Here is a 17055-nt window from a genome sequence, read left to right as displayed (position 1 = left end):
GCTGGAAGGCCTGTGCTGTGAGGAGAGGCTGGGGACACCTGGGCTGTCTGGTGTGGAGAAGAGGATGCCAAGAGGTGGCCTCATGGCTCTGGACAGCCTGCAGAGGAGGGGAGGCACAGAGAAAGATGCCGGCCTCTGCTCCCTGGTGAGCGATGGCAGGGTGGAGGAAGGGCACAGAGCTGTGCCAGGGGAAGGCCAGGCTGGGTGTGAGGAGAAATGTCAGTGCCATGAGGGTGGTCACACACCGGGATGGGCTTCCTTGAGAGGCAGATGGTGCCCCGTGCCTGTATGTGCTCAAGGGACGTTTGGACAATGTCCTTGGTGACATGCTTCATCTTGTGGCCAGCCCTGAAGGGGTCAGCAAGTTGGACTTGATGTTCTTTGAAGTTCCCTTCCAACTGAACTATTCTAACTCTAATACAGGTGTTTGAAGTAAGAGGAAGGCTGCATATTGTACTTAAAAAAAAAATAAAAATTAATGTTTTCAAGATCTAGTCTTACTCCAGCCTTCTCTGAATTAATTACTGCTTCAGATCCAATTGCTGTGCTTAAACTAGAAAATACATTGTAGAAAAGCAATCCAGTTTTCCTTTAAAGGTGTCCAGTGGTGAAGGATACACCACAACATCAGCATTCTAGGAACAAATTACGATGGCTGTTAAACTGTCTTTCTACCTGTTGAAATTTATTGATCATCTTTACAACACAAGTCCACTAGACAGAAGATTTCTTACTCATTTCTATGCAGGCATTGATGGACTATGATCAAATTACTCCATTATTCCCTGTAAGCAAGTGTTTCCCTGTAAGCCATATTTATATGGCTTAATCATTCTATATACCCCTGCAGTTTTAAACTTTCTTCTTGAATTGCAGATCCAGAACTACATGTAGACACACATTTCTCAGAGCGGCCATACCAAGAAGTGCTGAGATGGTACACCCAGTCTTCTCAGACTTTGTTTTTCCTCATTTTACAGATTATTCCCTGTTGTTGCAGTGCTGCATCATGAGCTTGTTCTCAACCACTGACCTACCATGTCTCATGTCTTCTGCAGAGCCACTGCTTCCCAGGTGAGATCTTCCCCACCAGAAACCCAGCAGGCTCCTAGAACTGCTCCTAGAACCATCCTTCCCCATGGTTTCCTTTGGCTGATGTTACCACCCAGTCTGAACTGGGCTTCTCAGTAACATCACTCTCCCCTAAATGTCCTGAATATGGAATAACAGTTGCAATTTTATTTGCTTTCAAACTATTTTCAAAGCAAAATCTATGTGTAGCCAAGAACAAATAGATGAGTACACATGGAAGCATCATGAACACTTCAACAAGTCAAGTGATGTTAAATTAATGAACTGTTAATAATTGGAGTCATGGCTCTGCTGATAAATAGTTTAATGGAAAAAGATCTTAATCTTTTCCTCCTGCCATTTATCACTATGTAAATAAATAATCCTCCTGCTTAAGTGGTAAAGAGCTAGTAATCATTTTGGTTGATATGAGAAAAGTTGATTTCTGCTGAATTATGAGAACAGAAAATCCTCAATGTTTGATTCTTAAAGCTACTACAATAATATCACGAGATCAGTTACAACTTAACGTTACAACTAATGCATATTGCCTCTGATGGAGGAATCCTGACCCCTCAGCAAAGGCTTGTTACAGTGCTTTCAACATTATCAGCCTACAGCTTTCAAAGCTACTCCTGCTTGTGGTTGTCATTTCCAATTGAGGTGGTGGAAATAACCTGTCCATATCTCCTTTACCACAGCATACAGAATGGCACGTGAGTTTAAACCACTGGCATGGGTGGAACTCTGCTCAGAATGGTATATCTGGTCTGTGGAATGACAAATACTAATACTGTTAAATGGCATTTTCATGAAGAAATGAAAGATTTTCATTTTCATGAGGAAATGAAGATCCTGCTGTAAGGGTGTACACTGCAGAAACAAGATCTAAATATGCTGCCTATTCCCCATCATTCAACTCAGATTAAAACCAAAGGCAACAAGAAAACTCTCATAGTTTTCAAAACTTCTACATTGTGCTGGTTACAAGCATCACAAGGGGGGCATTTAAATACAAATGGATCTTTTTAAGTATTTTAACAACAGGCATCGGAGCCGAACACAAAAATAACAGCCTAAGTATTTTGGTCTGAATTATTGTGTCAGGGCCCTTTTAAGGAGTAATTCAAAGAACAAACCTGTTAAATCTACATGAGATGGATCAAGTTGTAACTTGTTGTTTCTTTAATCAAAGAAAGGATTAAGTTCACAGCAGGGGAAGCAAAAGAAAGGATTCTACTCCCAACTAAATCAATAGGAAATGATCTACCAATTTCAATGGAGAAGATTAAAGGTGAAAGGAATCTGTTTTCTGAGTAAAGCTCAGATTTCAGCTGTAGATAGAAAGATTTTGTGGAAACCATATAGAATTACTGCTCTTTAAACTTCAATGACTTACCAAAACAATACTACCATATTTAATTCCCTTCCCTCAAAATCAATATTTAAGAGAAAGCAACAAACAAAAAACCCTAACTGAACAAACTCCGGGCCCATGGAAGAATATACAGCATTAAAAAGATCTAGGGTGTGAGTAGGAAATATAGGAGACACGGGGCAAGGGAAGGTTAATGCATGCTCTAATCATTTATGATTGTATCTTAAGGAAGTATGTTAAGTATGCTGAGGAAGCTGCACTTCAGCATATTTAAATAGAAAAAAAAAAAAAATCAAGGAAGTTTCTAGCTACAATCATAGCATAATTAAGGTTAGGAGGGAGCTCTGGAGGTCACCTGATTCAGCCATGCATGGGGTTGTCCAGTTCAGTTCAGAATATCTTTAAAGGTGGAGATAACACAACCTTTCTGGGCAACCTGTTCAAAACTTCAGCTGCTGTTGCTGTACAGAATTGCTTCCTTGTATTTACTTGAAACCTTCTGTGCTGCAACTCATTCCAGTTGCTTCTTATTCGTTCATTATACTCCTAACAGCCTTGCTCTTCCCTATAGGTTCATTAAGCAGACAGAGAACATAGCAGAGCACGGTAGTGGAAACATGGAAGAAGTCAGTCTATCTTTTCTGAAGCAAGCAAACGCAGACAAGTAAGCGGCATGTTGAAATACGTAGAGCATAATTCTGGGTTTGAAGAAATTCGAACTGTTTACCCAGTCCAAACACAGATTTGCTGCTTGAACTTGAGGCAAGACACATGTTCCCACTCACTGTGTTGATATTAATAAATAAAGCAGAGTCAGAGCATGGGACCGAACACTGCCCTGTGCCTTATGCTATTTTAAATATTACTGCATTTAACACTTGGCATGGAATGGACCTGGGCTAATTACCAAATCCAAGGTGATGCCCAGGTATGCTTTGGATGTAACACAGGTCTGAGACCACTCCCAAACTGCTTGGACCCTAATTGTGATTGGGGATTAGAGGAAAGGCAGATGAAAGCTGATGTGACCTTCATCAAGTTGTCATGTTTCAAGGTCAAAAAGGCACCCTTGACCTGTTTGGTTTAGCAGTACACAAGTACACTTCAGGACTCAGTTTCCCCTCCTGTACCACTAATGTAACAGCTCCTATTTTCCACAAAATTTTGAAGCATTCAGATAAGAAATAGCATGCAAGTATTATTACTGTAATTGTTTGCCTGTTGAAGAAACTAACCGTGCTAATTATGTTAGAAAGTCTTTACAACTGGATAACAACTGCAGATTTAGACTGTCCTATGAGACATGGCCAAGAACTGGAAGGCCAGGGCTGGCCTATAATGCAACAGTTGGTTGCTATACCTCAGGAGAGAAAAGAACTAGTACATCACAGATGCTGAAAGAGAGCATTTGAAAACAGAGTTCCTATTAAGAAAAAGATCTGGAGTAGATCTGTCTGTTCTGTGGAGCTGTAAGAGTACCAACAGTTGTTTGAAAACTGACACAGCACTGTATCAAGGACAGGCAGGAGCAGAGCGAATCTCTGCGCAACCCTGATGCCACAGCTTAGCTGAGGAAGGAACCTTGCACTTCTGAAACGCACAGATGTTCTTCCTCCCACCCAGGATTGCAAGCATTAAAATATATCATATAAATCATATTGTGTAACTTCCTTTAGACGCAAAATCTTACCTCAGAACAAAAATAAAGGTCTCTTACCAGGCAATCTTACAGGTTTCCATGGTGCAGAATTTGGCACATATGCATGTTTACTAGCAGTCACTATCAGCTGATTGCCCAACTTATACTGAAACTTGAGGAAGGCAGTGCCATCTGCTCCTGAGGTTCCAGATGCAATGGAGATCTGGTTGGTAAAAATCTCAATGAAGGCTTCAGTTACTGGCTGATGTGTGCTGGCATCGCTTACATGGACCTTCAGCGTTACTTCTGCAATGACAAACAACCACAGTGATTATCACTGGAAAAGCTTCTGCAGGAGGCAGCAGTTAGAAAGCACCAGCACGCTAACGACCATGAAGACACAGGGCTCAGAGACCTCGGACACGTTGGTGCCAGGTATAACCTGCTTTCCTGGCCTGCCATTCACCATTTCAGGTAGCTGCTCTTTTGCACGAGATGCTGCAGCTTGTCACAAGGCAGACCACGTGCTCTGGCCCCGAATTACTGCCCAACTGGCTAGCCCTACCTGTGGAGGCATGTACATCCCTCCTATGCAGCTGGGCAGCACATCACCAGTGGCAGGCAATATTCAATTGATGGGCAACACATCAGTCTCATTGTAGCTTCATAATTCTATACACACATGCTATCTAATATCATAGATTAGGCACAGATGGTGCGGCACCCCTCTGTATTCCTAGGGGAGCCTAGGAATAAAGTAGGCTGTGATACAGCCAGAGATCTTGAATCCTGGTAGGAAAGGCTGCCCCAGGTGGCACTAGACTGCTCTGATGACATCTATCCAGGTCAGTGAAACCTCACAGGATCAGATCCTTGCCCTCAAAGCAGGGCATGACCAGATAGGATGCTGAGTGCTAGCCGTGAACAAGAGAGAAACACCTTCCCCTCCCCGGCTCCCTGTTCACTTGCCCTTTTTCCAAAGGGGCCAAAATGTCACAGCACCTAGTGCTATCTGCTTGTCACTCCCAACACAAGTGAATTACCCCTCCCCATACACAACCGCTGAGTGTAAGCAGTGGAAAAGCGATTGTTAAGCCAGTAGGAGAATCATACATATTGCAGACACATAGTCAGAAGCCAACACAATGGACTACAGCTTACTTGAGTAATGTGCCCTTTTTCCAGAAACTAATTACTTGTTTAAATGTTTCCAGATGTGCAATATTTGTCCACTCCTATGACTAAACCATGCATCGTGTCACAAGCCTTTTGTTACATAAAGCGGAGTGGCTTGTGCAAGACAGTCCCTCGGAAAGGCATGCCTCTGTATCGATGATATTTTTCTGTCCCCACAATAGTTCCTCTGCCTCATGCTCTGAAGTAGCAGCTGTTGCCTTTCTTCAATAGCTATGACTTAAATGCAATGCTGCGCTGAAAAGATCCGGCAGCAGTCCAATGCCTCAACCAAACCACTCCTTGGATTTTTTCCTTCATGGTCCCTTCATTCTCCTAAATGAGAACCTACCTCCTTTTTCTCTTCTCTCCCATTCTCATATTTCTCTTGTTCTTGCCTTCACCTTTGGAGATTCTCTTATTCTTGCATGAACTCCCCTCCCTTGGCTTAGTTCTTTCCACAAGGTGGTAGACAATGTTTTGCAAAATCCCTTTTTATGTCAGGGAAATGCAGCCACTAACAAGCAAGATGCTCATACTCCATGTGCAACTCATTTCTTCATGTGCTGCCCAGAAAAGAGAGCGTGACCTCATTTTCATATGTATTTAAAAACAACACATTAGTTTCTATGGAACAGAGCTGGGGATACAGTTCTATTATATTAATACTGCCTATTAGGAAATTAAGAAATTATTTTCATATATATAAGCACTGAACCACCAGGTCGTAACACCAAGAACAACAAAGAGCTTAACAAAATCTGTTGTGAATTTCAGCAGTGAAATGACACAACTGAGTAAGCTAAGAAACATCATGACAATATAAAATTTACAAAAGGGCATCATGATCTAATACAACCCCTCAAAATATCAGCACCTATTTCCTAAGGGCATTTCAGCTAGAAAGATATTGGGCCCTTTTATAAGCAGAGACCTTCTGTCTGAATCCCAGAGCACAAAAATATAAGTATCAGGCAGCCCTGAACAAAAATCCCATTAGAGAAATTCATCATCATCACAGCCCTCGCTTTAGAACTTGGCAATGAAAAATGCCAATTTGGAGGGGATCAGCATGAAATACATTCTAGCTATTAAAGATTCTGGACTTGTTCCCAGTTTTGCATTTAGTAGTGAAAGAAAACAACATATATTGAAAAAACAGCATACATACACTCTGGTGCACACGTATAGAACGCGTCCTTTGAAACCTTGCTTTGCCTAACAAGTAACTTGTGAAATCTTGTGCATATGAAAGGAAGCCGTGTTCATCAAAGGAGAAATGAATATGTATTTACGCATTTACAAACTGTGCATGTATTTACAAATGTTAGGACAACGAGCAATATAAGTTTTTATTTTCTGAATGTGCAGGGACAACATAGATCTAAAGCCAGATAGCTACGCTGTTAATGTTTCCCACTTTGAACTGCCTAGCAAACAATGTTGAAGAACAGATGTGGCTAAGAATAATGGGTCATGCATTAAAACAAAAGCAAGGAAAGAAGACGAGCTGAATGCTGTGGTTAACAGTATCACTAACATGTAAGTTAGCCTTTTCTAAACCAGTCATACGTAACAAGGAACCAATGAGCTCTGGAATATTAAATAGTAATCAAGAAGGAAAACTAGAAAATAATGTAAGTATTAAGCCTATTTAATTTCTTATAGACACGCAAAATTCTGGGACAGAGAATAATACTAAAATTGATCAAGTGATGAAGACAGATTAATACACAAATTTACCCGTGCACATAAATCCACCTCACTCTCTCAGACAAGAGAGCTAGCCATGAGTATCTCTAGGAAGAAATCCATTTATTCCTCACCCTGTAGCTCCTGCATCCATCTCATGAGGGTCTCCAAAATGCTCTTTCCAAACTGAAATGATGAAGGCCATAACCCAAGCTGGACGACTGACGTCTTGAAAGGCAAATGACTGGAACTACCACTAGATCTCTGGGGCTATTTATCCTCCTCTTTTTTTTTTTTTAATATTTTTTTTTTCCCTAAGAAGACAGAGAAAATCCTAGCAGCTTGAACAACTCTACATTCTTTTCATGTATTATCTTTACTGACATATGTGTGAAATGTACACAACTTGCTTAAATCAGGGCTTTCTCCCACACAGCAGCTACTTTTTCTTCTTATCTAATGCAGCAGTGAAGTCATGAACACAGAACCTGCATTATCACACTAATTTCCACAGCAATAGCATGACCACAAGCTTTAAACTGGAAATAAATTGTTGAAGAAAAGCCTCTTTCAAACAGAGGCAGTGATAAGAACAATCTATAAAGCAGGATTACCACGAAAACTTACAACTATACAGTAAGCTTCAGAACTGGGATGAGATATTCAGGCACTTTTTCTTAAAGAACAGGAGGCATGAAAAAGGGAAAGAAGCAAACAGAATAAGGACAGCAAATGATCTATGATCAGTCTGACCTCAAATTAGTATGGAGGTCTTAGACTGAAACTTTAGCTATACTAAAAGAAGTATTTAATTTTAAAAAGCTGCTTAGAGGACTCATTATTAGCTAAGGAATAAAGTCCTTCAAAATATCTGGCAAACTTTTCAGCTGGTGCTCTCAACAAAACAGTGGGGATAAAGCATACATTATTCTTGAGTTTTACAGAATACCACCGCAAGGAGCTCTGACAGAATTAAAGACACATGGACTCAGAGAAGGACACGTACAGGAAGCAAGAAACACAATGGAGGCAGGGATCTGAAATCACCATGGAAGATGAACTCAGAGAACGTGAACTGCTTATAAGAGCGAGCTTCATTCTGCCACAGCATTGTAGAATCACAGAATGGTTTGGGTTGGAAGGGAAATTAAAGATCACCCAGTTCCAACCCCCTGCCATGGGCACGGACACCTCCCACCAGACCAGGTTGCCCAAAGCCCCATCCAGCCTGGCCTTGAACACCTCCAGGTATGGGGCATCCACAGCTTCTCTGGGCAGCCTGTGCCAGGGCCTCACCACCCTATGAGTGAAGAATTTCTTCCTAATATCTAATCTAAATCTAACAACTTTTACTTTAAAGCCATTCCCCCTTTCCTATCACTACAATCCCTGACAAAGAGTCCCTCCCCAGCTTTCCTGTAGGCCCCCTTAAGGTACAGGAAGGCCGCAATGAGATCTCCCCAGAGCCTTCTCTTTTCCAGGCTGGACAACCCCAGCTCCCTCAGCCTGTCTTCACAGGAGTGGTGCTTCAGCCCTTTAATCACCTTCTTGGCCCTCCTCTGGACCTGCTTTAACAGGTCCATGTCTTTCTTATGCTACCGGCCCCAGAGCTGAGTGCAGGGCTGCAAGACGAGTCTCACGAGAGTGGACTAGTGGGAAAGAATTGTGATAGTTTTGTGCTTTCTATTATTTACTAAAGCTGGATTATTCTTCTCCCAGATTTTGAAAGAGCTTTGCTTTTTGCTAGTAGCAAGGCCTTGAAGGAAGGAAGCAAGTGCAGTGGTACTGGTGGTTCTTCTCCATGCAGCCAAGTAGAGGCAGCTGAGGTAAGAGGTAAGAATTCATCATACTGATGAATTCTGACCGCGCTCATGCCCTGAGACAGGCCAGCCACATTCACAACAGGCTGTGCCTGAGCTGATAGCTCTGCCCAACATACGTGGCTCCTGACCAGTGAATCCAGCTCTTTTGGACCTGAGCATGCACATGGTTCCCTGTTGGCTCTCAGGGCCACTCAGGCTCGCACAGGTAGAGCCAGAGTAATCTGCACCTGCAACGCACGCGTGTCCTACCATCATGTTCTTACAGCAGTGTTTCATGTCCAAGGCAAGAGCTAGTCATGTTAACTGCTTATTTCCAGGAGGTAGGCTGCTAGTGAAGATACCCTGTCTGGGTGGGCAAGAAGAATGTCTGCCCCTGCCTAACAGTGCAGCCAGGAATGGGCCACTTAAAGTCATTAAAAAAATGTAAGGCACCTGGAAAACCCTGCAACCCTGCCTTCTAGAATCCCAAAGCAAAGTTGGAATAGCAGTTAAGTGGGAATACAGCAAATACAGGGTTAAATTCCATTAAGAGATCAAGGCTGCTGTATCTGTATGGTCAAGCAAGAAACTCTAACCTAAATTTATTTTCTTATATTTATATTCCTTTGTCTTCCTTCAGCAATCACATCTTATTTGTTTTTCAAATGAGAGCAAACCAAAAGTACTAGTTACAGTGAAAACAGCTGCTTAAGAGTAACTCCCAGTTTTCTAGTTCCAAATCGATTGTCAGCTATATAAAGAAAACCAGCATCTCCAAGGTTATCATTTGGGAAAGTGAAATAAAAAAAGACCTAAAAACCCCTTACATGCTAGCATTCCAATCCAGAAGCCCATCTGTCTACTTAATCTGATTTTTTAGATTTTACTAAGTCTAAACTTTCTCTGAGCAATCCTTCCTGTGCCATCTGCTCTATGAACCACGCTGCCTCCTCTGAAATACAAGCAACCTTAAGGCAACTGTTTCTGCAGTTGCAATCCCACTTCTTGGACCCCCAAACCCTCTTTAGATCACTATGAACTCCCAGTTTGGGAAAGAACTGAACTGATACTATAAACAAACTCCAAAAAAGTGAAAAACACTGTTTTTCATTGTTGTTGCTGTTGTTTTTCAAATAAGCCAGTAACACTATATAGGAAGAAAAATCCCGAGTGCTTTTAGTGATGGCACACTGTCAGATGTCACATACTGAAATAAACAGAGAAAAGCGATGACAGCATTTGGGAATCAAAGATTACAATCTTATTTAGGTCCCAATCTTGCAATTTGGTTGCTGTGCACACACCCCTCTGTCAGGCAGACTCCCTCTGACGTCTGCTGGACAGATGATCTCTTTTGGGAGCAGGCTGACACAGGCAGCCGTTACCACTTATCTTTTCCTCTGGGGGTCCCCTATCCGTGGACAATGTCAGGATATTACCAAAGAAAGAGATATTTAAATTATCTAGGTTTTGATTAGAGAAAGAAAACTTCCTGCTCATTTAAAAAAATGCCACTAGGAACTTTATTTAAAATTGCATTCTCCGTGCAGTTCGAGCTTACTGGCAGCATGCCTGTTTTTGAATCCTACATGCCAAATGGATAAGCCTTTCTGCCTCTTAACCTTTCGCCCGTGTGCAAGGTCACCCCCTCAGCCAAACAATAGGATTTTAATTTATCTGAGGGAAACCATTTTCCTAGAATAAGGAGTGTTCCACATTCCCTAGCCATGGATGCCAACCCAAGCACTCACATCTTATCTTTCTAACGAATTGCATCAAGAAGTCTCTACTGACAAACAAACTTCAAAATAGTACCAGAACACATCCATATGAGAAAAAGGAAATGTGCGGGTAAAATCCCTCCAGAAACACACAGGCTCTGGTCTTAATTATTGTGGTCACCTGAAAGTGAGTCTACACGCACCCCCTCGCACAGCAAACCCTGCAGTCTCGTAAAGGAGTCACCAGAGAGAAGATGGCAGCACAGCAGAGCTTTCCCCTCTAGCACAAGTGCCCAAGCTTTCACCGTTGTGAGTGTCTGCCACTGACTTCTGTGGAGCCAGACCACACCGAGGATGGGAGGCAGAGGGTCTGCTTCTGCTTGTTGCCTGGACAGAGGCTCTCGATAGGTAACTTCACAAGCTGAAGGGCTGCTGCATGGAATTAGCATGGGATGCCAACAGATCTTGATGTGCACTTCTGAAACGGGTGGGAGGTGTTTATACAGAGAGGCGCCTTCTCTAAATGAGGGAATGAAGACCATGCAAGTTTTTAAGCAGAAGGACTCTTTGGTAAGTATGAGAAGGCAGCAGTAGCACACAAGACAGGTTAGACAAAATATGCTTTAAACTCACCTCAGTAACAGTGCACTGGAAAAGGGCCCTAGAACAACTTAGGAGAACTGCTGCAGTCCCTGCCTCTGCGGAAGAGCAGCATCAAGCAGAAAGATCCTGACTTCCTTCTGTCCACTGCAGGAAGGATTTAGGAAACAGAGGAGTTCAGAGAAGAGCCACCTAACAACCCAGGGGAGAAGAAAGCAGTCTGAAGGCCATCTAAGAACCCAACCTCTTCAGAAAGACTGCGAGAGAAGGCTGGGTCACTGCACAACAGGGGACTATAGAGAAGGACAGCTGAGGAGCTTTTACTCTTGCTGACAGAGATGCAGAATCACCCACCAGCTGCACACCAAAATTACAAAATTTAGGTGCAATTTCTTAGCTGGAAGATAATTTGACAAGAGAACTGCTTACTAAAAGGCAGATTCACTACGGCTGACAGCCAATGGGAAGATCATTTTTTTATTATTATTTAAAAAAAATAACACTAATTTTATTTCTAGATGTTTCATGATTATAATTATTGTATAATTTTGAAATTAATCAAATTAATGTTTAATTCTAGAACATTTATGAAGCTAGCCCAAATGATTGTCTGTGGGGCTTCTTTTTAGCACTGCAATCAATTTGCTAAATCCTGTTCTGCTTTACAGGCTGTGGGGAAGACTATCAGTACAGTCCTCTGCATGGTCTGAGCTCTTGTGGTGTGAGATTTAATTATAGTTATCACACCTCAAAAGACAGGAAGACATTTTTTTTCCTCCAAATGCACAACTGACTGTGATTTCTGAGTGTGTCATCCTGTCCCCAACCCCCAACCCCCCTTGTTCTTCTTCAGAAACAGCAGAAATCTGATGCAATGGGAGCTGCAGAGGCCGATCTCGTAGCTGGTGCAGACAGACCCCTCTGTGAGATGTCTGGTGGATGCACTGGATAATCAGGATCTGAGGTGGTGAAGAAATCTGCTCTCTCAGGTCCCACCTGAGGCTTTTTTTGTCCTCTGCAGCACAGTTTGATTCATCTGCATTTCTCATCTAACATTCCTTGCCACTACAAGTGCCTCAGGCATTGCTGGCACTGCGGCTCGTTCCTCTACTGCACAGGAATTTAATTTCCAGGGGACTGAAATGGTTGAGTTTAATTAAAATAACTGGACTCAATACTCAATATTCAAATAAAGCACAGCAGTCTGTGATAGAAAGGTCAGATAGGTTCCCTAATGTCTCTTCAGGTTTAAAAAAAATAAGTTTACTAAAGCATTTAAAAATTAAAATCGATAAATACACTAGTTTATCGCAAAATGCATTACTTACCACTGGCAATGCACACATTTTAATAAAAGTGTCACAAAAGGAACTAAAGCACTTCAATACCACCTCCAATGACAACCAGGCTCCTACACAACCATGTGCTCAGGGGGGAGGGAGGGGCAGTTAAAGGGTAATAAAATAAAGACATTCATCACACAGGTGTCCAACATTTGAAAGAGGATTTGCATATCCTCACCTTCTAGAGCCTTGAGTATTACCACTAAAATTAATTTCTTGGGGGAAAAAAAAAAAAAAAAAAAAAAAAAAGATAGGAAACTGCTTTAATTTAAGAAAAAAAAAAAAAAAGAAAAAAAAATTGAGAGCTATATGCATAATGCCCAGATGAGATCCTGATACCCTATTGTTAAGTGATTAAACAAGCATTTATAATTAACTCAAAACTCACACAGCTATGAAACTCATGAATAGCAATAGTTGCATTAACAGGTCTGCCTTTGATCTCTACAGGAACCGTGCACGGCACAAACTAATTTCATTTCCAAACCCTGGATTTTAGGCATGGGATTGTATAAAGATACTGTCATGCCAGTGCAGATGGAAGTTGGGTTTCAAAGCTTTAGCCTGCCACCCGCATAATGTGTTCTTTACAAGACATGAAAAAGTAATCCCAGCATAAAAACCTCTCTTTTTCCTAATAGAGTCCTTTGAAACTCTGTTTGGAGATCAACATGGAATGAAACATTAATGCACTGATATTTTTCAGTTGCTCAGCATTAGGATTCTCCACTGATTCAAACAAGACCACAGCTGATTTTGCAACATCAGCTCTGAGACGTTTCAAGGATAACACGCTGAGCTCAACTGCTGCACAGCTCACAGGGATTTCAAGCCAGCTTTATACCTACTACATCATCACTCCAGCCTGGGGGAGGGCAGAAAGGGAAAGCTTGTATTTGCTTATCCATGAATGGCTGTGATCCGTTTTCTTGGAACAGCTTTTTCCTAATTCTATAAATAACAGTATGCATCTGATGAATGCAATTTATAGCAGATATATTTCATGTTTAATTGAACCTGTGTACGTGTAACAGGTCAGGGAGGGGACAAGCACTTTTAGCTTATTTCCATGTAACATTAATTTCAGATTTAATCTCTACTTATTTCCTAAACCTGTTGTGAAAGCGGAGCTGGATGTGATTTCGGAAGCGTATTTTTAGGGTTTACGTTTGTTTGTTTGTTTGTTTTTCACAAGCCACTAGCAATTCAAACAAACCCAGCTGAAGTGCCTCTCTGCATCCCCGACGGAGCGAGCCGCCTTCCAGTTCCACCTGAGCACTCCACCGACGTCAGCTCATAAACACAGAGGCAAATTCCTGCATTAAAATTTTATCTAGGCACTTGCACACTCTCTTTTTTCAAGTAACTAAGTAGTCAATTTATATGCACTTCACTCCTTGAAGAGGTTATCCCCAGCTGGCAGACAGGCAAATTAAGCAGGGGTGAAGCTGCACATGGTTAAAAACCCCGATGCTCCAGCCTAGCTCCTTGGAGCTCTGCAGGCTGCAGCCAAGCTGCTCCAACACAGCCTGGGCAAACCCAGGAGCATCCCTTCCCCTCCCACTTCCACAGCCCAGGCTCTGGCTCTTTTTTTTTTGAGTTGCTCTGCTCTCTGCTGAACCCCTCACCGCGCCGATCCCATGGACTAACCCAGCAAAGCACCAGCCTAACCAAATGAATTGTTTGCTGCCAGGTTCACGCTGAACTGCTGAAGCAAAGCGAGTGCCAAGATCAACAGAGCAGGCAGGTGTGGGGGCGGAGAGGCACCAAGTCTTCTGGCCAAGCCTAACACTGGGGAGGAAAGGCGAAGCAGGACCACCCCTCCTGGCTCCCCAGCAATTAGGTCAGGGCAGCTATACCACCCTGAGAGTCCTCCTCAAGGGACTGCACCTACGTGGCCGCTTTGGAGCGATGCCGGCCGCTGTCCTTGTTTGGACCCGCTGTAGGTCAGTATTTGACACCAGCAGTTGCCGCAGGTCTTTATTCTGAGTTAGTCCCAAATAAAAACTGCATACCTGCACCACAGGCTGCTTGTGACAGCGACAGAGAGAGGTTAGGAATGGAGCTGTGAAGACTTTCTCAAGGGGAATGTGCAGCTTTCAGAACCTCTCCTGAGCTCTCAGAAGCCTCTACAGACAGCTGGCACTGCTGTCTGGGGACACGGCTGCTGTCGATTCTTCCTAACCCTACAAAGCATGCCTTCACTACGTGCCAGTTGCCATGACTTCTTTTGGTTTTCTTCTCACTACGGCACTAGGATTAATTGGCCCCAGCTTGTCTAAAATGAAACTTTGGTGTCCTTCAAAAACATATATTCTAAATCCAAATTTTTAAGATTTTTCTGTTCCAAACAACGTTTATATATCCTCTTGGAATAATTAAAAAATAACCCATGATCTAGTCTTCTAGATAATTAACAAGGACCCACTACAGCTCCCTTCCTCCTGGTACCAGAAGGCATCCCCAACCTGACACACGGCCATTTGCCATTACCCTTTGTTTACTCCTTCACCCAATCTCAATCATGCAGAATCAGCTTTCTTATCCAAGTCAATTATTTTTTTTAATTAATATTTTGCACTGGGCTGCTGTACTGTCTGTATTTTAGCTCCACTGACTGCATATATATGCAGAGCACAACAACTGACTCAGCAACCAAAGCCTGCTTCGGTTTAAATCATCCCAACAGCCACGGTGATCTTAATTCTTGGCAGAGGGATTAATTTTATGGCTGTTAAAATTTCATGAGAGAAAAATTACTCATCAGACTGAAATTGTGAACTTTTGAAAATCCCTTTCTATTCCTCTACACTTGAAGTCAATTACGTAAATCGGCGGTTATTGGCTCTTCCAGAAGTTCACAGTCATAGCTGGGATGTACAGTTATAATTACACTTGCCACACTCATTTTCCTTACAAGTTTGCTTTCTATAAACACACAAACCAAAACCAGCCAGGGTTTTATTATGCTACCTTACATTGCTGTCCATGACAGGGAAGACCACCAGAGCACACCTCAGTAGTTCTGGGTCGCCTTGCACCTCTGACTCTCTGTGGTGCTTGTTATGGTCCCACGGCTACAACTGCAGATGGGAAATGAAGGTTTTCAGCCTGCCAGTCCATGGTGCAGGCTTGGGGGATCTGCAGAAGTGACTGGGAGAAGCAAGGTCTCCTCAGCTGTGGAACCGTCCCCTCTAGGTGGGATCTGAAGGAGGTGGCACTCCACTGAAAGGTTCCTGGGGTTCACAGATCAAAATGTTGAAAACCAGTGAACCACACAGCATTAATGACTAATCAAACAAATCTGTGATAATCTCAGCATAAAATGCTGTGACTGACCAAGAAACACATACAAAGGAAGAAGGCTCAGGGGAGCCTGGCAAGGGCAATGCGCTCATGAAACCCAGGGAATAATGCAGGGTGTGACTGACCACAGCTGCTGCAAACAAAACTGACTTCACCTCAACCCAAATGGGACTGGGGGGTGGCCCTGGTTTTAGATAAACAGCTATGTCAGTTAAGTGGATCAACTGACTGCATCGTAGATGAGTAAATGAAATGTTTTTCCCCGAGTTCATTAGAGGAGTATGAACATCAACTTGAGTTTGCTGAGCTAGCACAGGGAAATACATACACAGCTCAGCCCAATGCAGAGTATAAAAACTGAAGAACTAACAAAAATACATTGATGTGAGCAATGGGCTTGAGCTACTTTCAACCCATGTTTGCCTTGTAGCAAGTGGGGACACCCAGCATTAACAGGGATCGATCACATCGGTGTTGTGATTGACCTTACTGCCACTGCTCTATTTTGCTATTTGCTAAGCGTAGTTTACGTTTGTATTGTGATTTCAGTATATTTTGAATGACTCTGCTAAATCAGTAATTCCATATAACATCAAATATCTTCAAATACATGAACCTGGTATTAAACATTATGCCCTCCATGTGTGGAATATCTGAAAAAAAAACTGCCCAGAGCTCTGGGCTCTGAGAAACGCTCTTATAATTTAGTAGTTTGTCCATTTGACAGTAGAAAGGGGCTACTCCTTATATTTGGCACAAACCCACTCCAGTTATTTATAGCTGTAAACATCGCTGTGCTTAACCTCCCTCCCACAAACAGATTCTCTCATTCTTTCATTTCGTGTCGTCTGTTTCCTATAGCGGTGCTGCAAAACACATCTGTTTAACAGCAACACTACCGCTAAGGGCTGCTGGCATTTTCGCTTTGACAAATACATCCACTTTCCCATTAACAAGGAGATACGTGTAACTGAAAACATTCCCCTGGCTCTCCGCTCCCTTGGCGCAGGCGTCAACAGGAATATTTTGTAGGCCATTTAGGCTATGCATTAAGCTCGCATTTTAAAGTATTAGGCTGGTTTAAACAACCAGCTGTATGTTTGGAAAGAGTCCTACTGCATACCAGCAATACTTACAGGGGAAGCAGGAGGAAAGAATTCCTGAATAGCCAGGCCATATGGACACTAAATGGGCAACCAGAAGTTGTATGAACAGGATGCACTGGGTGGGTTATAAGTAAATGAATAAGTACAAATCGAAGATCAATTATTGATACTGAAAGTGCAAAATATGCTCTATTATGTTCTAAATAAGATGAATATAAGGTTAT

The 17055-nt window shown here is 42.5% G+C and overlaps 1 protein-coding gene across 1 annotated transcript in view; it reads right to left on the bottom strand.

The window, feature by feature from the left end:
• FAM171A1 (family with sequence similarity 171 member A1) overlaps nt 1-17055 on the bottom strand; it is an 85282-nt gene that overhangs the window by 30855 nt on the left and 37372 nt on the right. The window contains exon 2 of the mRNA XM_032180729.1: nt 4167-4394. Coding sequence (XP_032036620.1) covers nt 4167-4394 — 228 coding nt within the window. The remainder of the gene's footprint in view (nt 1-4166; nt 4395-17055) is intronic.

Source organism: Aythya fuligula, chromosome 2, assembly GCF_009819795.1.
Source record: "Aythya fuligula isolate bAytFul2 chromosome 2, bAytFul2.pri, whole genome shotgun sequence".
In the NCBI taxonomy this organism is placed as follows: domain Eukaryota; kingdom Metazoa; phylum Chordata; class Aves; order Anseriformes; family Anatidae; genus Aythya; species Aythya fuligula.
The sequence above is the reverse complement of the archived record's forward strand: the minus strand, read 5'-3'. Positions and strand labels throughout refer to the sequence as shown.